This window comes from Amblyomma mixtum, chromosome 2 (assembly GCF_055824585.1).
Source record: "Amblyomma mixtum isolate Tamu chromosome 2, ASM5582458v1, whole genome shotgun sequence".
Classification (NCBI taxonomy): Eukaryota; Metazoa; Arthropoda; class Arachnida; order Ixodida; family Ixodidae; genus Amblyomma; species Amblyomma mixtum.
Genome location: NC_143013.1, coordinates 313,751,755 through 313,772,873, shown reverse-complemented (window position 1 = coordinate 313,772,873; position 21,119 = coordinate 313,751,755). Strand labels below are relative to the sequence as shown.

Here is a 21,119-nt window from a genome sequence, read left to right as displayed (position 1 = left end):
CGAATGCTTAGTTCACAAGAACTCTGTAGCTTGGCGGCTGGCACACTTGCATGCGTAGGAAATAATGGCGCAGAAACAAACGAAGAGAGAGGAACCACACGCCCAAACAAAAGTGACAATATCAGATTTCTTTCGAAATTTCTACAAATACCGCAGCATACGTAATCCGGAGCAACCCAACCTTTGGAACCGTTCGAATGAAATTTAATCAGTTGTGCCACTTGTCATGCTTGTTTCGTCGTTCTTTCTTCATTCACTTTATTTATTTTTAGCACTGCTAGTCCGAAGGATGGCCGAAGAAGGAGGAGCTGACAAGGCTATAAGAATGCAAATGATAGAAAAATACAAAGAACAACTTGCGAATAATATGCAGACAGCAGTTTATAGTTATGGTAAAAAGCATGTGAGTGTTTGCCTCAGAAATAGTAGCCAAAATGAAGGAGCCCTGACGTATGGATTTACACACAGGTTGGCAGTAACTGCGCCCAGCAAAACGAACAAAAAATGTATAGTATGGGAGGTAAAAGCAAAGAGGTATCACAAAGCGCTAGTAGAAAACAGGGAAAGTACGCCGAATTTCCTGTTAGGTAGACACTAATTTATGGTAAAAATAGTTTTCCAGTGCTTGCCGGCAAATTTCTTGATTCTAGCCTCTGAACAAAGAGCGAATTCCATTCAATGATATCTCACGGAAAGAAAGTATTCATACGAGACTTTGTTTTGGCCTAACGAATAGGTTGTCGGTGTATGGTTCTGCATGCACTAAGCAGCTTCACACAGTGAGGGAGTTGTAGCCTTATTTTTATATTTAAGATGCTGTTTAAAAATTATAGACGGCTGATTTTACGACTTTGTTCTAACGTACTAATTATATTCTACAGCATCAGTGAAGAGGGGGAACCCTGTTAGCTGTATTTTACAATGCTGAACTGGACGTCCTCGCTTTGGACATGCTTCATTTGCATAGCCCTTTTTAGTGTGAACGTCTCACAAAACCACTAAGACTATAATTTTTATTTCAATTTCGAAGCTTTTGGTAGTTACAGGTGTGTTTTACAGTTTCCTTTTGAGAGATAATAACTGGCGCCGAGGTGCTGAGCATATATATAAGATATGGTCTTACCAAGAAGCTTGTTGGTAAATCTACCACCTAAATATTTGTATTTTTCTACGGATAATATTATTTTGTCGGTAAGCACATCAGAAAATGTACTACGTACCTTCTTCCGTGTCACTCGCTCGAAGACTGTTATTCATACTTATCCATACCCCAAGTTTACACCAATCAACACTGACCATAAGTATATTTTAAACACTCGTAATCAATTCGAGAGGCTTTACCTAAACATGATGCAGTTATCTGTCGCATAGTTTTCATTTTTTGCAACATGTCACGGTTAATTGTCTTCGATTCCATTCCACACGTGTCGTCCAACGTGCCCATTCTCACAGGTGCAAGTGCGACTCGTGACTGTCTGACATCTGTCCTCCTCCCCTCCGATTTCTGCCTCTAAAGACAGCTTCCCTTATGTTTGATTGGGGCATCGCAAATTCAGAAGCACAGTGAGCAAACCCTGCACGAGGGATTCACTATTACGACCAGCTTTTTTGGAAGAATTATAAAATAATTGTCACGCACCCCTTTATATTGTGGCTCTTCACGAAAAAGATTATTTTTATTTTATGCTTCTTTGCGTGTGTATGTCTAGCCACCCCTGGAATATAGAATCGTAGTATAAAAAAAAATCGCTACATTAACCTATCTCAGGAAACCGAGAAGGAACCTGCTTCACCACACGGCCAGAACGCACGCAGCGAAGAGAGCTTCAAGGAGAAATTCCCACTATGCGCACAAGGGTTGCTGCTCAACGCGGCAACGCTCTCTCGTGTTAGGGCCTGTTTCTCGGCTCTACAATAGAGTTCATTCGGGAGCGGTCTGCTACACCGCTGTACCCTCGAATGCGTGCGGCGCGCACAGCCGCTCGGACAGCCAGGCAGGCAGCGGCGGCGACTTTGGAACAACGCCTAATGGCCGCGACCCACGCTAGCGCCATTGTTTATTAACGGTGAACATCTGCCGGCGGGACCGGTCGCCCACACACACACACATTCACTCTCGCTCTTTCTCCGAGCCTAAAGCGTCGTGCCTGGTGCGTGCTTTTATTTTTCTTCTCTTTTTTTTTTCACCCGCGTCGCCTCCGACACCACAAATGGGAAGAAGGTTGGGTTTGAGAGAAGGAGACGCAAGGATTCCCCTCCCTGGTGTCGTCATCGCCGCCGCGACCGAGCACTCTCGCATCAAGCGTTATTTCGCTGCTGCTTCTGCCGGCGCGATTGCGAGTGGACGACGGGCGTGGTGTCGTTGGTGAGAGCGCCCATATAATGGAGTCCCGTGCACAGAGCGGGTGCGTGCGAGCTTCGGGCTTCGCGCAGCGAATCTCAACGGCTCCCGCTGTCACCGCCTTTCGTTTTCCTCCTCCTCCTGCATCTCATTGAAAACTGCTCGTGAGATTTGCTTTAGTTTACATGGAACGCTCCCCAAGTCCATGACTGCACGGTTGGGGCGTGGTCGCGCCTACAGGCCCGTCTTTTATTGTACAAATGAACGTAAAAAGTGTAGGAGGAGCCGTTCAAACTTTCATTTTCCTTACTTGCACCTTGACCAACGACAAGACGAAAAGACACCAAGCGCACGTGCGATTTGAAGGAAATCGAGATAATCGGTCGGCTGCTATGTTGTGTAGGGAAATGGTGCAGTAAAAGGTGATTGCTCTTCTCTGCCTGAAACGCCCATTTGGTGCACGTATTTTTGAACGCGCTTGCGAAAGTCTCCTGAAGTGTCTTTTCGCGCATCTCGTAAGTTCTTCTAATTAAAATATTTCTGCGGCTTATTTCGGGTCATTGCTAGCTCTGTAAAGGGAACCAGCGTAGGCTGCGTTCATGTATCCTATAGGGCATAGAAACAACGCGGGCATTGATGTATCGCATAGGCATCGGGAGATCGGCGATCAGCGTTCTCAAAAGCGCAGCCGATTGGTGTAATGGATTGCTAAAAGAGTGTCAAAACCTTCGTACTTAAAGCAAAATCCATGCCAGTCTGGATCTCGATAGAGACTTCTGTGACCTCCACAAGGACGGGGAAGTTAGACGCATCGGCGCAGTTGAGCGCGGCGCGTTTAAACGGTGGAGCGGTGCGCGGGCAGCCAGGATTCCGAGAACGGGGCTGTCTAAGTCCATTGAGATTAGGGTGTCGTCTCCTGGTGTCACTTGCGGTTTTAACAGCTCGCGCGCACTGTCTCTCCCCTCCTCGTCGGCCGCGGCCAAGACTCCATCGACGTCTTCCCGAGAGGACTCGCCCTTTCGCGGATTAACGCTGGGGCGATGGTCTGGAGGCTGAGGCTGTGCTGGGCTCTGCGCTGTAGAAACGTGCACGAACGCGACTGACGCGTGGCGCTGGCGGTGGCGCACTGCGCATCATAGAAAGTGACAGATCTCTAGACGACGATTGCGCCAAACTGGAATCACATGTACAACAGAGACACACGCGATCTTATTAGGCATTTAAAATAGGGCCCTGCTTCGCTCAACCTGACATTTGCAGTAGTGGGATCAGAACATCATGAAAAAAAAGAAATGTAAGAAGCCTGGTGGTTCTTATTTTCTGATGGTTGTCTTTTTCTGCGTTCGTTCTTATCTGCTTCTCTTCCCTATCATTTACAGGGTCTATTCTTTACATAAACTATCCCGTCGTCCCATCTTTTCTCTATCCTGCCCTTGAAAGGCTGCGGGATTGCTCACACGCGCACAGCTCACAGAGGCAGCGAAGGTAGCCTCCAGTATCAGGCCATTTCTTTTAGTTTTAACTACTACTACTATTACTACTACTACTATGCAGCCACACGAACTCGCTCAGTTATATTTTTTGAGTGCGAGATACTGTTCTGAGTACGCGTAACACCGCCCTCAGGCCGGCTCGGGTGCCTACGCGTGTGGGGGGACGCCACTTGCATATGCGTGCTCGGCTCGTGCCGCAGTTCATCGCGGGCGTAGCGAGCGCGCCTCTCTCTCTCTCTCTCTCTCTCTCTCTCTCTCTCTCTCTCTCTCTCTCTCTCCGAGCCCCGCATGCAGCGCATATAGACACACACGCGGCGAACACGCGCGCTGGCTCGGCTGCCGGTGGCCGCTGGGGCGGCTTCGCTCACGAGCCCGGAAGCGGCCGTCGCCGCAGCCAAGGTCGAATCGCTTCGGGAAGCGCCCCGCTGGTCGCCGGGCGCCGCGCGAGCAAATAATGCGCCGCTGGCCCGCGAGCGGCGGCGACGGAATGCCTACGTCGCATGAGCGAGGCACGCGATGCGGCTGCGCCTCTTCCTGCCCGCGCTGCTCATGCACAGGGCTCGTTTTGTTTCCTTGGCTGTGCGGGAGTTCTCGCTGCCCCCGTCACGCGGTGCGTGCTACAGAGTGAGCGCGCTTTTTGTTTTTTATCTTGTCTCGTCTGACCTGCGCTCTGCTCTCCTTGTTGTTTCAACAACGTGCCCAAAGCGCTACCATAGTGACGAGCCCTATTTCGAAAACTGTGTTTGCCTGCCCTATTTTCCGCTTTGCAATCTGAACCAGGTTTGTAGATTGTCCTCATCCGGAACAAAGTTCGCGCCCGATGCATGGAATGGGCCTTTTTCACGTTGCGAGAGCGCCCCTAGCGGCGGCCGCCGCATCACAATTGGTGTTTCGGTCGGTCGGTTTGCGTCGCGCGGTAAGCAGCAGTCGGTGTGGTCGGTTCGGTGTTCCGTCCGTGCGTTGATCGGTTGCTGAAGTTTTCGTGCTCATCCGAACGCCGCCTATAGAGTTTCAGTATGCTTTTGCCTTTAGTGCTGTGAACATTTTCTTTCTCTTGAGCTGACAATGGATTTCGCGCAATTTTTGGACGCGAGCAAGCACCTGTGGACGAATAATCTGACTTCTGTGTCGCCGGTTGACAATGTGATTGACATGCGCTTTGGCGCATCGAACCGGCAAATGCGGAAATGGTGGCCTTTCGAAGAGGAGAAATACATTCGTTGCCTTCTTCAGCACTTGTCCGAGGACGAGCTGCTGATACTGAGATAGCGGGCGACAGCCCCGACGCGGCTAGCATTCTTGTGTTGGAAAATCGATGTGTTGAAAGCCCGATCCGGGTACCTAGTCGAGCGTGCTCGTTGTTTGATAACAAGGCTGTGCCAGAGTGTTGATGATGCGCACTCGATCTAACAACGTGATACAGCGCTGTGGAGGTGCCGAGGCGCTTACTAACCGGCGTAATCGGCTTGCTCGCGAGCGCACGAGAGTTACGCTGAGGAAGCCGTCGCCTCGTACCCGCATAGTCCACTCCACTGCGATGGTCTGAAATGGGCACAATATACTGCAGCAAAAGATGTCGAGGTGACTTCCTTCGGAGGGAAGCTGCTCATAAGCGGAAGGTACCCGGCGTTCTGGCGACATCGTCGTCGTTTCGGCGAACACTGTGGCCGCGGCGGTGCGCTCACCTCGAGGCCGGCCATGCCACGGCGCGCGCACATTCCCGCAGGCGTACTACATTCCTTTTACATTTCACCCTATCTTTTAGGCTCCCTTCTATCCGCATGCGGCAAAGAAAGAACTACGCCAACGAGTCGGGGACGGCGAAAAGACAAAGACGCACACAAACACTCAGTCTTCGCCTCTTCGCTGTCCGCGTCTCGTTCGCGCAGTTCCCCGCGTCTGTATGAACCAACTAGCTCGAAGAGTTCTGCTGAGGTTATTATAATCCACGTGGAGTAGTTGACAGACCCGCACAGTTTCCGCTTATTCTTTTATGCAGCCACTTTTGCTGCACTAGCAAATGGACAACAGAGGCGTCGCATCCCGTGTTTCCCGCTACAGCTTCTTAGAAAACAGAGTGCAAGAAAGAAGAAACTGAGCTTGCGCCTGTCACAAAGTGGTCGCTGCAGACACGCCAGTTTGCTGCCTCGCAGCTACATCAACATTCACATGGCACGTTGCTTGCACCCACTAAGTCTTTTGGCTGCATGCAGCGATGCAACTGGGAATTTAAATAAATCTTACATTTCCTGATTTTTTTGCGAAAATTGAAGCATCCCATGGCGGCGCATCGCTGAGGCATCTCGCCAGCTATTTCAGCAGGAACGCAAAGCGCAGAGTTGACGACAACTAGGCAACAGCGAAGTGCCGATCGAGCGACGCAACCGACCGCACCGCTCCGGCCGCTGAACTCTTCGACGAACCACCAAAAAACATGGCGGTCGCGCGCTTCCCTCACTGCATTACGTGCGCATGCGCGAAGTGCCACCATGAAAAAGGTCCATTGCATTGGGCATTTCAAGCTACATTGGACGTGGTTGAAGAAGAAAATGTCTAGTCCGCACCTGTAGATGATCCGCAAAGTACACAATTTTCACCTTTATAGCCCGTGAGCTGTATACCGCAATTTGCGGCAGGTTACCAACGCAGTTCACGGAGCTCAGGGATCGTACAGTCCTCGACACGCTTGTATAGTGGCCTGGCGCTATACACGAGTGGCCGGATTGTGTAAAAAAAAATCATACCTCTCTTGTTTTTTGTCTTTCCATGCATCGTGGGTAGCTTTTGATGGCTCAGAGTGTTCTCAAAATTTAAGGAAGCAGCGGCAAAAGCCGCCAATGGGTCCCGTAGCGCGCCGCTTCTAGCGCTCTAATCAAGGCTGTGAAAGTACGAGGTGCTGTTTGGCTTTGCATTTTGATAGAACTTCTGCAAGTTACGGAAACACCGGGGTTTTCCTCATTTGATGGTGTAGTTATCCCTTTCCCGCGCAGAGCGTTCATGCGTCCATGCACTTGCCACATATCGCTATACAGACACGGACACAGGGAGACAAACAGGACGGGTGTCCCTCTATCCGTGTCTGTTTATCGCTATGTGGCAAGTGAACCGTCACCAACTCACCCAAGCTTTCATTCTGGTACATGCGTCGTAATCATTGACTCGGTGGCGTTACCCTTGGTCAGTCACTACGGTCCACCAGTTCTGCGACCTTTCCAGTGATAATGCTGAGCTCTGACAACGTTCTGTATGGGGTAAAGTGGCCCACTCAGTCTTAGCCCAATGAGGCGGAAATGGATAGCGTTGCGCGGTGCAATCAAGTTTATGTTACCCCCTCCTACTCCGCATTTTCGTGCCTCTTTGAAACAATTTGTGTCTTAATATAAGTGCACTACTCATCTCTCTTTTTAATTTCTGTTTCCTTCCAGATTGACCCCAAGATTGCCTTCCCAAAGAGAGCACACCCAAAGGTAAATGCTGGCTTTGCTCTTTCCGGTGCACGCTAGCTGTCAGTACTCCAGATAGAAAACGTCTCTGTAAAGAAGACAACCTCAAAATCATGCTCGCAGCGCAGAAACATTGTCTGTACAGGTCGCTTAGTTTACTACCGCCGATAACTGGTAACGTTGCCATCGTGGAGAGTAACAAATGTACTTTGATAACTTGAGGCTTAGCGTGGATTTTTTTTGTACATATCAGCTACGTGTGCTATGCACACGAGACACTGCGGCGCAACATCCTAGGGAAATTTCTCATGAATAAAATTAAGGTGCGCAAAGCGTGTTTCACTTTTCATTCATCAAACAAGCCTGTACATATCTAGCGTCATACTTCGGGAGTGCTGATCCAGTTCTTTGTCAACACAAATACTGCCAGTCTGTTTCCTTACAAGTCATTCCTCATAGCAGAGTTTGATAAACACGAAAAAGTAATATATACCCCCAAACAAAAGGTGCCATTCAATTGCCGCGCTGCAGCATTAAGAAAACGGGAACGCGGAAGAGACAAACCATGCGTCAAAAAAGCGCGCTGAGAAGTACTGACGAAAGGAGCAGCGTAAACACTACATTCAGTATGCATAACTGCGCGTACGTTGCCTTGCGCACACGCACGCACGCACGCACGCACGCACACACACACACACACACACACACACACACACACACACACACACACACACACACACACACACACGCACACACACGCACGCACACACACACACACACACACACACACACACACACGCACGCAATATTTGCGAGGCACATTCGCAAGGAAACGTCTGCGCCCAATTAGAAGACCACCTGTTTGCTGAGCGCTCGTCTTCCTTATTCACCGTGCAAACAGAAAAGTTATTCGTGGAGTTTTCTTTTCCTTTTTCGTTCTTGGTTTCGCTTTCCTGCATAACGGCTTTCCGCGCTCTTTGCGTTAACGCTGGTCCTTGCGGGCGCCATCGAGGTTGGCTTGTTTGCATCCTGCACACTTTGTACCGCATACTGCCTTTGAAAAATTTTCTCCTGAATTATCTGCTAGGCAACCATGCGTCTTCAGTTGTATCATATTGGGTGTATACACATCGTATTTTTCTTAGAGAGAAGGTAAGGAAATCGCTGGTAAAGGAAGAAAAAAAAGTTTCGCGCGGTATTATTATTATTATGCTTCCTCGAACTCTTGTTTACTTATTTGTTCAGATCGTCTTTTTTCTTCGGAATTATCTTTCGTAACTTCTGATTGAACCTTTCCTTACTCGAGTGAGTCAGCAGAGCGCCTGAGTTCGTGAGTTTATGGACTCCGTTTGACTTGGCGCTCCTATTTTTCGTGTTTTAGTCACAGTGTGCGTGTATATATTATATTTTTGGGCGTATTTTTTTCCTTCTAGCGTCATTCCAAAGAGACTTCTCTCTTACAGCGGGAGCTGTTCCTGCTAGCCTTCCGCTGCGGACACGCGCGTGCCACCGTAACGCACGCCGCGTCCGACCGGTAGAGCCGTTTAGCGCGACACGGTTAACGGTGCGGTCGATGGGTGGCGCTGCTGCGCTTGCGCCTTAGCTGAGCTGGTGGTAATCGCCACCGCCACATTTCAAAGGGGGCTCTCCTACCAATCCATCCATCCATCCATACTTGGGCGGAGCGGATGAATAAAAGCGGTCACATCACGATGATGCGTAGCAGGTGGATGTGGATGGGTATCGGTAGTGGGAGGACAGCTTTAGCGATGGCGTTTGTGCTGCGCGGTCGCCTGGCATGTGGCTTGCATGTGAAGAGGGTCGTAGGAAGACCTTCTACAGCCGTGGTGTAGATGCACTAGCGCTGAGCAGTACGCTCCTATGATACATGTGCAGGAATTACGGGTGGGTCGGTGATGGAGTTTCGATAGTATCGGGTTAGATGGAACTGGCAATAAGCTATGGACACACATTTATAGACACGCGGGTAATAGGTTGTTGCGACGTCAGTTATAACTATATAAAGGTTTGGTTTATTAGGATTTAACGTCCCGAAGCAACTCAGGCTATGGGGACGCCGTAGTGAAGGGCTCCGGAAATTTCGACCACTTGGGGTTCTTTAACATGGACTGACATCGCACAGCACACGCGCCTCTACAATTTCGCCTTCATCGAAATTCGGCCGCCGCGGCCGGGATCGCACCCACGTCTTTCGGATCTGCAGCCAAGCGCCGTAACCACTGAGCCACCGCGGCGGGGACTAGATAAAGGGTGAATGTGACCATGTAACGCATGTGGTATTTCTCTGTAGGGAGCATCAGGCAGAGACTCAAAAGGCGCAGTATCGCGAAATGCATCACGTGCATAACACGCTACAGAGATCCCGCTGAGTTTTGTGATTTATGCAGCATAGCGTAAACGCAGAGTTCTCATGTCTTGTTCTCTATTTTTTTTCTTCCAAAACCTGCTTCCTGGGTGATTTTGAAATCGCGGTCCCATTGTGTCTCTCTTCCTTTTAGAGCGCAGCTCTTGGGCACCCGATTCTGCGTTCCGCGCCGTAGTCAGCGTAACACGCCACCTGGCAGGTGGCGTGTGTAGGCGCGTGGCATGTGGCCTGTCGGCAGCTGTAGTAGCAAAGCGAAACGCCACCTTCCGCTGCGAGAGCGGAGGAACTGATAACCGGAAGGTGGCGAGCAGCGTAGCATGCCTCCTGCCAGCGGTAGCAGATGGCGTCCGAAAAGCTTCGTTCAAATTTCCCATTACTGACGATCGTAATCGCCTGCCCATTTTTTTTTCTGCTTTTGCTCCAAAGCCACGCACTAATTCCTACTATATAAACGTTTGGACCTTACACTTCATGGCGGGGTTTAGTGCAGGAAACAAGTCCTCAGGGAGCCCAAGTTGCAATTGATTTGCGGAACAATCGTGTTCCTACTTCTGTGCCTCATATCTAAGGTGGAATTTAATGAATTTCACGCCACGAATAGCGAAGGTGAAACGAAACATTGATGCAGAAGTTTAGTTTGTCATTCGAGCCGCAGGTACAAAATTCCAGAATGCAAGCAGGAACTGAGGAGATATCACTGCGACGTCTCCCAAACTCCTTATTGACACTTGCGCCATTTGCCTGTTATATCTTTTCTCTTTTTTATTTGGTATTTAATTACAGGAATACAAAGAAAACGTTACGGAGACAGAGAACGTTGAACATGTCATAAGTCGCGCTCCGATGACCAGAAACCAAAGTATAATATAAAAAAGATGAAATTCTGTTGGCATGTAACTCACGCATTCCTCCCACTTCAGCGATTATCTACGGTACTAGCAGTGCGTCCGAAAAGCAGTAGACGCATCTCTCGTGAGACGCGACGACATTTGAGCACATCCGAACTGCGTTTATAAATGACCCCTTGAGGTGTGTATCGCAACAAATTCTTCATTCGTGAAATAATTGAACTAACCTGATTTTGGTGTCTGAAGAAAAAAACTTTGTATCAATCAGGACCAACACATCCTATGTTGGTCCCGACATTGTGTACAATGTAACGGAAGAAAGGACCATTGTATTTCTTTCCTCCATATTTGAAGAAACATCATTGTGACAGTTAAAGTAAGCGGCGAGTGAAAATTTCGTATAGAAGTCTTTACGTGCTGAAATTAAGAAAAAAAATTTCGTGCGGCACGCGATAAAACGAAATATTTTAATGCTTTGCCACATTACGTCTTTTGCTGTTCTCTAATTTTCTGGTCCGGCTGGACTAGTTGGGTGGAGCAGGTCCCATCTTGGACATTAAAACCGCTTTGCATAAAGCAAACAGGGACAAAATATATGTGCTGCCTTTTTCAATAATCTTTTTCCAGCATTCTTATTATTTGTGTTGGTTTATTTTGCTCACGTTTCTAGCGCTGGAACGTAACGACTGTTTTTTGGCAGGTTTTACTCTTTTCTCGCATTATGATGTGGCATATACAATATTTGCACCGGCTTTTGGCCCCAGTTTTTTTTTTTTTTTGACCGTGGGCCGAAGTAGCTTTATTGTTATTTTTTTGTGTTAAAGCAAGCATAAAGGCAGTGAGAATGTTTTGCATTTTTATCTTGTTTTATACAATAGATTCGCGTTGTCTGGCGTTATTATGCAGCTGGTAATTTTTTTGTTTCGCATTAAATATTGGGCCTGTAAAACTAATTTAGGTTGACTATACTTTGTACAAAAGATGCGGTTTGGCTCGATATGTGGTTAGATATCCAGCATCTTCATCCTGATCAGGTGCTCCTGTTTGTTTTTTCGCTTTTGTTTTCAAGTGCGATTGGCTTTCTTTAAGGTGATGTAGAAAAAAAAATGGCTGAGGCTTAACTTGGTTAAGCCTGGAGAATGTGAAGCATCATCGTGTCGCGTAATTTGGAGGCGCACAACCACAGCGACGGCGCGAGGTGGGCCCCCGTTTCTCCACTGTCGTGACGTCATTAAGTCACGTGGTGTGACGTCATGTATCACGTGATTTGGAGGCGCACAACCACAGCGACGGCGCGAGATGGGCCCCCGTTTCTCCACTGTCGTGACGTCATCGTGTCACGTGGTGTGACGTCATGTATCACGTGATTTGGAGGCGCACAACCACAGCGACGGCGCGAGGTGGGCCCCCGTTTCTCCACTGTCGTGACGTCATCGTGTCACGTGGTGTGACGTCATGCATCACGTGATTTGGAGGCGCATAACCACGGTGAAGGGCTGAAGTGGTAGCTAAAGTAGTATGCTTCGCATAAAAACACAACCTTAAGATAGCAGAAAAGCGAAGTTATCTTTACTAATATTCCCCCGTCCTCTTTGGTCGCGCCGTCTTCATATTGCTTTTATCTTTACTAGCCTTATTAATGTTACTTACACTCTATTTCGAGGCCAGAGTTAGCAGCCAGGAAGGAGAGACGGACGTTGGGTTGAGTTAGAGGGGGAAGCCGCCCGAATTTGGCGATGAATACACCCGAAACATACTCAGCGGCGCTGTCCGCCATGGCTTTTCCAGGGCCCTCCTATCAATGCAGTGCGCTGCGTTTTCACGCTTCTCAGAGCTAACCTATCGCGAAGTTTCTGGACGGAGCAAGCGGAACCAATCTTTCCGCGATTTTGGCTTCTCTATCCGTTGAGAGCGCGCGCGCGCGCATCAGTGCGCCATTTCTTTTGTAGCCATGCTCTCCAGTTTCCTGCTCCCTCTTTTTTTCCTGCCGATTGACTCGCCATTCGTTCGCCCTCATTTATTCTTTATTGCGCTGTAGCTTTAATGTCGCCGTTTCGCCGACGACGTCACTATCGGTTTGCCGTGTCTTGTCGTCGAACCAGTGCGAAGTTATTCTGCTCCGTGCTTTTGAGTGGCCGCTCTCACCTTGGTTCCACTTGGTTCCCGCCAGCGGCAGGCGCGCCCCTGTGTCAGCGGCTAAGAAATAGAAGAGGTGTGAATAGTTGGAAGGTTATTGCCATGAGTGCCGAAAGAAGCGGGGAGGGATGAAGAGAGCTTCATCTTATGCCTCATCAAGAAGTTTCAAACTTTGCAGCGCCTTAGCGCAAGACGAGAAGTATAGTGAGCTTGTGTCTGGCATCGAGGTGCATAGACCGGGGGCGAGTGGTGGAGGCGCCGCCCTGCTCGTCTTTGTCGCCGAGTAACACCCAGCGATTAATCACTGGGTCGTTCAATGCGTGCTACGTCGCGTTTGCGTGGCAGTTGCTCCAGAACCGGGCTCAAGTGGAGGTCTCCTAAATAGGAAGGAAGGAATGAAAATAATAAAAGAAGGCAGAAAGGTAAAAAGGAAGGCGTGAGAAAATAAAAAGTGAGGAGCTACTCGGCAGAGAACTGGGTGCGACGTCTTGCTTTCCCGCATCACTTGTCATTGTGCAGAGAAGCCAGCTTCGGGGTGGGGGAAGATTGGTGGCGGCGGCCCATGACGTTTTCTTTCGGGAACCTTCTTCGGTGCGGCCTGTGACGGTGTCCTCATTCCGTTGTGCTGTGAAAACGCTGCTTCGCCTCTCTTCTGCCCCGTTCTCCCCACTGCCTCTCTCACTCCCCTCATCCTTCTTCTGCCTTCCCCTCTTCTCTCGCTCGCGAAGGGCAGCCGTCGTTCGCCTCAGCGTGCCGTTAATTATGCGCGTTCATTGTGATTTATGACTGGGAGCGCCACCTAGGAGGTAATTACGTTTCTCTCGGAGCGTGTGCGACCGGCGCCGCCTTTTCTGCACGCACATTGTTTCTGCCCCCGGCACCTCCACCGCTTTGAGGACTGGTTAGCCGCTCTTTTAATGATAACTGATGGCTGGCGCGCCGAGCTGAGAATGCGGCAAGGGCATTTAGGTTCACGTACTTTTTATTTTTCTTTCGTGTAGCTCACGACTCAAGTCTGGAAAATTTTGTGCCAATTAATGTTTTCTTGCTGTTTGCTATCACTTTAAAATTGTCAGGCGGGTTTTGCGGGCCGCGTGGCTGACAATCTACTTCCGTTGTAGAAAGGAGGAAAATTTTCGTCCTTGGAACATTTGGAACTCAGCAACTCACTCTTGCTTTATTTTATGTTGTTTTTGTCTCGAAAACACCATGGCGATAACAAATAACTACTGGTGCTTTTCTAATGGGCAGATAATTTAATTTTACCAAATGCCGTCTTCATTGCATTTGCTGGATGAGAAAATTTCACGGCTGCAGGAGATAAAAATAGTGACCGCGTAGAAAAGCGACTATCTGTGTAACGCGCTCTTTGTTTCTGCTATTTCACTGCAATTGCAAAAAAAGAGGAGAAAGCACCGAAATCGAGAAAGGTGCTGACGCCGTATGTGTCCTCTTGTGCCTCAGTCCTTGTCCCTTGCGCAGTTTTAAGATATGAACAAGCAACTAGCGCACACTCCTACCCTTATAGGAGCGTATCGCCTGCTGCATCTACTGCGAGATAATCGGTATGCACCTTATGCTTGGAGGCCTCAGAAAGGTGGTAATGTAGTTTCAAAGTCGAAACATTAAGAACGCTAGCGTTTGCGCCTTGCTTCCAAAATGATTGGCTAAAAGACTGCTGTCTGAGAGGCGAGCATAATGCTACGCTGCCTTTGACTGAACACAGTTTCATTTGGACCTAGTTCCTTTGCACATGATCCGAGAGCAAGAAAGAATATTTGTGGCAGTGGGAAATGCAAAACATTTTTGTAATGACAGCTTTGATCCCTAGCCTTGCAACCAGTAGGTCATTCTTGTTTTCAGTTGTGAATCACTTTGCATGACAAAGCAGAAAACAAAACTTGATCTTCTGGTTCCATCTCGCTATATATCCGCTCTGCTTTCGCTCTGAGAAAGCTCCAAAAAACGACCACCGGAAAGGGGGGAGGGGGGTAAAATGTAAAGGATTCATCTTATTCCACGTTTACGCTGCAATAGCCACGTTTGCATGTATGCGGCAGAAGTCGACTCCAGTCCACCTTTTGAGGGAAAGAGCAGGTTATGAGAAGGAAAGGCATGACTCGTCCTCTGCTCTCTTGCTCGACGTTTTTGCACTTTCCTTCAATAAGCGGACTGTAGTCGACTTCTGTCGCATTCTGTTAAACGCGGCTAATGATAATGTGAGACCCGTGGATTAGGGCCGTTATGCGACAGAGAGAAGCCGCCTGAGGCAGGTGCCCTTCCTGCGTGGCTCTTCGCTGAGCGCTGCGTCAGCCGCTGTGGTCCGCCCAGTGAGTGCGGCTTAAGAGTGCCGATCACGATACCTTCCGAACACAGTTGTTAACGTCGCCTGCAGGCGGGGCCTGCTGAATAGCGATTAGGCCTGTGTGCAGTAAAAGCTATCGGGGTCCGTCGTTGTTCGCCGGCTCACTAGGACGACGCGAATGGGCAGGCAGGGGTCTGTACAGACGGAAGTGTCCAGTAAAATGCAGTGACGGAGGGCGAACGATAAGGGGACAGTAATATGCACGGGGTAGTGCCTGGCCGTAGCAAATACGGCAAGGACCTTGTGAATTAATGTAGAACCTTCTTGTGACAGGTCACTTGGCATGACCGTCAGAGCGTACAGTTGGCTTTTGAAGGGCCAGTTATTTCGATTGAACCACTTAGCTTATTGAACGAATCACTTATGAAACTGCGCGGGACCTAACGGTGTCGATGTCGTCCTTTGCATCACCTAAGCCAGTTTTCAGACCGGCTTAGGTGATGCACAGGACGGTCAACCGGTCTTCAGACGTATATTGGTCAATTTCGCTTCGATTTGTGCTTTCTTTATTTTTCGGTGTTTTTACTTACCGTATTTGAACGCCAAAAACGACGTTGTGCCAAGTTCAAAAATTAAGAGGGACAGGTTATGATTGGTCGCTTTTATTGCGTCTTTTATGAAGCGTCACGATTCTTGTCGTTCCCTTGTTGATTCGCTTGATTTTGTTTTGTTTTTTTGTTGGTTGCTTCTCCATCTCTTTGCGTGCTAAGATCTCCGTGCTTTAAATTTACAACGTATTTTACTCATTAAGCTTCATTTTTTTGCATAGTATTATTTGTATAGTTTATAGACAGTCTGTGTGCTTGGTAGGGAAGTTTCTGTGAGATTATTTGTGGAAGAAGGACTCGTACCTTGAACATTTTTTATTGTCTTCTCGCCTTTGTGCTCTGGCTCTTCCGCTTTTCCCTCTCACGCCCATCTCCGGGAATTCTTCCGGCACTCGCCAACAGCTCGTCGAGTCCCCGTTGATGTTAGGAGGTTGTATAAGCACAGGCCCTGTATTTTTCGTGAACATCCTGCGCATGTGGATAGAGACTGAAAGTGCTTCCTCACCATTCGCGACAGCGACGTAAAAACATCGCCTCCAGTTTTGCGCTACCGCGAACCTCGCGGTAGAGTGACCAAGCACTCAATAAGTTTCCTCATACATCCCGTGCCGACGCGTCTCGCGACTGCTCTACATCATCGCGTAAACGTCCACTATTCGGGGGCGTGCGTACATTCTGAGAATGAATCACAGCATGCCTTCCGCTTCTCGGCACTCTAGCGTTCCTCCAGTGCGTTCGCGCGAGAAGCTCATCGCCATTTGTGTGCCGCTAACTGTTGAGCTGCTCATAATAACGCAGGACAGCATATAACGAGAAAGCCTGGCACGAGTGAACGGACATCCGTAAATGTCCGGGCGATCTATTCTTTGCCTCCTGGGTTGACGGTGTGCTGTAAACAAACCAAGTTATCTTTTCTTGTCCGTCAGAATTGTGTGCAGAGAGAACTCGGCGTGTTATAGCTCCGCTATTTTATATACTGTTGCCCACTACACACTCCAGGCTATGCATTGGGCTCTCGCGCTCGCTTAGCGCGTCGCAACTCTTTCGGCATGGCTCGTTGGGCTCATTTGTTTATATTGTGGTCACTCTGCCACCGCAAAAAAGCAAAAAAAAAAAAAAACTCCGACGCGTTCCTGTAGTTGAGAGAATAAACCTGCCAGCGAACAACCAGTACTCGTAACAATGCCTCAACTGAGGGTGTGTCGCTACTTTCTGCTTCTTCTTTCGCTCGGTACTTTATTTCTAGCAGCCCGCGCAGCCCCACCGCCCAAAATGTTTTGTTTCTCTTCTCGCTCCTCTTCGGCACCAGGTGCGCTGGAAGGTGAGCGGACGGGCGTTTATTGCCCCCCGCGCCGCTGCTGTGCAGGAAGTGCGACCAAGTTCGTTCTTCTGCTTTATTGCTGGGATGGAGAAGTTGGGTTCCATAGTTGTTTTCACCAGCTTACGCGCCCTGGAGCGAAAATACCCCTCGTAATTCGCTGGCTTCCATTCTTATTTGTCTTTTTGCTCTGCCTGCGACTCATTTCTCTGGTTGTATTTCATCGCGCCGGAAAGCCGGAAGGAAGCTGAGTTTGTTTCGCTTTCAGCCTTATCATGCTTTTGTTGGGATCTCTTTTACGTTTCTTCTTTCTTTCTTTTTTTTTTGTATACAGGTGCTTCTAAGTGGAGGAACACAGTCGTAAACACGTTCAAGCGGTCGTCTAAATGCGCCCAGAAGGTGCCAAACGACGCGCTCACACGTTGTGGACCATGCTAGTAGCTCGCAAAGTTGTATATGGGCTTTTTGTCAGAGTTGGTTCATAAAAGTTGTGCTTGGCTCTGAAGGCGGCGCTGCAGCACATTCGTCTGAGCTTAGTAGTCGGCGCCAACGTTCAGTCTTCTCCTGAACTCGTCCGTGGTACCGGCACCCCACAGCTCTGTTGTGCATAGACCCACGTAGCACTAAAGGGCCAAAGACTGATTTGTGTAAATCATGCATTTTGATTTAACGGGTAAACAATAATGTATGAAAGGGGAGAGATACATTTTGATAGTCTCTGCCTATTTATAGCGACATAATTTGTTGTGTCTATGTTGAGCTGATGAGTTCTAACGAAACCTGGACTTTGTTTGCGGCATGGAATAGTAGCAGTTTAAATCTGTATGCGGTTACCACTCTTTTCAAATGAACCGGCAGTACAGCGTGATTTGGCGACACCTTCGATTCACCTGGCGTTTCTTTGAGAACTGGTGACTTTTTTGATGTGCAAAAGGTAAGTGCGAGCCCAAATTCTACCTTTATGGCAAGTATCCGAAATAAAAAAAAGCGCGTTAAAATTGTTACGCGGGTTAGCGTGATTCTTAGCTGAAGAAAGGTGAATAAGAAAACAAAAATAAAAGAAAAGGCACTATGAACAAAAAGCTTGCGGTTTGAGGGAGAGAGAAACGAACAAAAAGAGCGCCTCTGCGGGGCTGGCATTTTTCGTTATGCAGATTTCTCGCACTGCCGTGGCAAGGACGGTGACAGAGGGAGTCGTTATTAATACGTTCCCTGCGCTGTGCGGAATGGAGCGAAGCGTTGAAACAGTACCAAGAGTGAAAGGTATACGGCCAAAGGAAACAGGAGAGGCAGCCTCGACGGCGAGCGTATTTCGAAACTCTACCGGAGACTGTGTTTGTGCATTTATATCGGTCTCTCTTTCCTTTTTATAAAAAAAATACGCGGCTCCAACGAGCCGTCTGGGTTTCTTTTGGCGTTTTGTCTGTTACGGTTCTTTTCCGTTTTGTTTCCAGAATCTTAGTTTTGAACGGAACGGAAACGACGTCGCATATTATGACCGAAAAATCGCTGTGACGTATAATCATTTTATGTCATCTTTCCCCGTGGGCTGGCTGCGCAGGTTCTCTTTCTTGCGTGGTATATATGTGCGTAGCTTCTTGCTTCCGGCTGCTGTCGCGGGCTGATAGGTTCGTTGGTGGCGAACGCGTTTTGCCGTTTCGTTCGTTCCTTTTCGGTCTTCCCTTATTCTCGCTGACGCAAGTCGTTGAGGCTCGCATATCCGGCCGTCGCAGTGACGAACGATCGGCGGAAGAAGTGAGATCTACCAGGGAAGACGTAAACAGGAACTTTCGGTGGAGCGTGAAAGCCGATTATGGCTTCAACTGGGCGCGACTCCAGCAACAAAGATGTCTTCGTGTGGGTGAAAGACGACCAACTTTTCTCCATTATTTTTTTTTATTTTGCGCTTGTCTCACTAGAACGGCTCTCGGTGTCTTCGCGCTTAATTTAAATACTCTTTAGTTGCTTTTCTTTTCCCTTCGCATGTATTAAACTTTAGAAGGTCTGAATTGCACGCAGCGTTCATGCCTTTTATTTGAAAAACCAGGAGCTGGCAGTGCACCAAGAAAACAAACAAACAAACAAACGAAAAACGAGCAGCCAAAACACATCCGTATTAACGATGATTTATGTATACATTACTATCTTACCATAAGCTCTCATAATCGCTCAGTTCACTCGCGCACACAATATTGCGCATTCATTCATTCATTCATTCATTCATTCATTCATTCATTCATTCATTCATTCATTCATTCATTCATTCATTCATTCATTCATTCATTCATTCGAATAACGGTTAGTGTATATGCACTTAGATACAATGCGCCTGTGCCAAAGTTCTCGTCGCTCACTGCCTTTATCTCATAGTTTCGCTGTCGCTCCTTGAGGCCACACCTCGCACATTGCGAAATTTTTTCGCCCGAGTCGTATAGGCCAACGTCGGCCACCCTCACGTGTCTGATACATATATCGAAGGAAAAAAGGAGAAAGGAAATTACGAACAGCCGGCGCCATTAATGACTAAACAAATAATGACAAAAAAGAAACGAAGTTAGGCTCCACAGCTGTCTCCTGTTCGTTTGCATGAGCTCTTATTGTTTATGTACTTATGACCTTTTGTCGCTATTTCCACTGGGATTGCGTTTCCACGGCACGAAGCGATTTATGATTATAGTCAGATTTGCATCTCTTGCACTTTTCGGTACACAGCCAAGACAAACTACACACATTTTCAGTAGTTCAGCGCTACGGCAAATGAAACGGGAGGTGGGAGGGGGCTCGTACGTTTTGACGCTCGAGTATTTTGTCCCTTCTCTTGCTCCGTCTCGCCATCTGCAGCTGCGGAAGAAACCTCACACCGGGCACGCTTCATCTCTGTCACACACACAGTCGAAAGGATTTCCAGTCCGAGTCCTCTCTGCGACTCGCGTCTCTCTGGACTCTTTTGTATGTGGGTGGCGCGGAATGCAGGGCAACTTAGTGTCGGTAGCGGCGGCTGCGATGGGCAGGCTTCTCGAGTTACCTGGTAAAATATTTGCCCTCGCAGTCCTTCGCTCCCGTCTAGCCCGCGTACCCGGAGCGCGGAGAGAGCCTTTTAGCCGCTGTTTGGGAAGGCGGTGCGCGCCCAACTGCGCCGGCTCGCCTCTCTGTCGGTCGCGGGAGTTGTTCGTCACGGGCGGCAGTGCTCCGCCGCTCGCAAGGGTGGCAACCCGAGAGCTGGCGGGAAACCCCCTCGGTGGCCCCTCTCTCTCTCCGGCAAGAACTGAACGGGTCTTCGTCATGGCGGCCGGCGCTGAGAAAGAGACGACCGGACAGGGCCTGTCCTCGCGTGCCCGAAGGACTTGGCCTCGCGGCCGCGCGATGCCGCCCGCCGTTCGCGTTTCCCGCCAGCGGTAAACGATCGAGGGGAACCTTTTCGAGATATGTGAACGAGCGAGCGAGTGAGTGAGTGAGTGAGTGAGTGAGTGAGTGAGTGAGTGAGTGAGTGAGTGAGTGAGTGAGTGAGTGAGTGAGTGAGTGAGTGAGTGAGTGAGTGAGTGAGTGAGTGAGTGAGTGAGTGAGTGAGTGAGTGAGTGAGTGAGTGAGTGAGTGAGTGAGTGAGTGAGTGAGTGAGTGAGTGAGTGAGTGAGTGAGTGAGTGAGTGAGTGAGTGAGTGAGTGAGTGAGTGAGTGAGTGAGTGAGTGAGTGAGTGAGTGAGTGAGTGAGTGAGTGAGTGAGTGAGTGAGTGAGTGAGTGAGTGAGTGAGTGAGTGAGTGAGTGAGTGAGTGAGTGAGTGAGTGAGTGAGTGAGTGAGTGAGTGAGTGAGTGAGTGAGTGAGTGAGTGAGTGAGTGAGTGAGTGAGTGAGTGAGTGAGTGAGTGAGTGAGTGAGTGAGTGAGTGAGTGAGTGAGTGAGTGAGTGAGTGAGTGAGTGAGTGAGTGAGTGAGTGAGTGAGTGAGTGAGTGAGTGAGTGAGTGAGTGAGTGAGTGAGTGAGTGAGTGAGTGAGTGAGTGAGTGAGTGAGTGAGTGAGTGAGTGAGTGAGTGAGTGAGTGAGTGAGTGAGTGAGTGAGTGAGTGAGTGAGTGAGTGAGTGAAAAACAGTTATTGATACTTTCGGAGAACCGAAGCGCACATTCGAAACTGTCCAGAATGTGTTTAGTGCGCATGTGCTTTTCCGAGAGAATGGCTACCAAGTCGCTCCGTTATCCCTATTGTTTTACTTGTTGATGATGGGAAGTAACCCCATCGTCCACAAGCCTG

At 48.8% G+C, this 21,119-nt stretch overlaps 1 protein-coding gene across 7 annotated transcripts in view; it reads left to right on the top strand.

Moving 5' to 3' along the window:
* Positions 1-21,119, top strand: part of Rbp6 (RNA-binding protein 6) — a 526,892-nt gene that overhangs the window by 182,943 nt on the left and 322,830 nt on the right. For all 7 annotated transcript variants that reach the window (XM_089575092.1, XM_089575089.1, XM_089575090.1 and 4 more), the window contains exon 5: positions 7,260-7,301. In XM_089575092.1, coding sequence (XP_089431218.1) covers positions 7,260-7,301 — 42 coding nt within the window. The remainder of the gene's footprint in view (positions 1-7,259; positions 7,302-21,119) is intronic.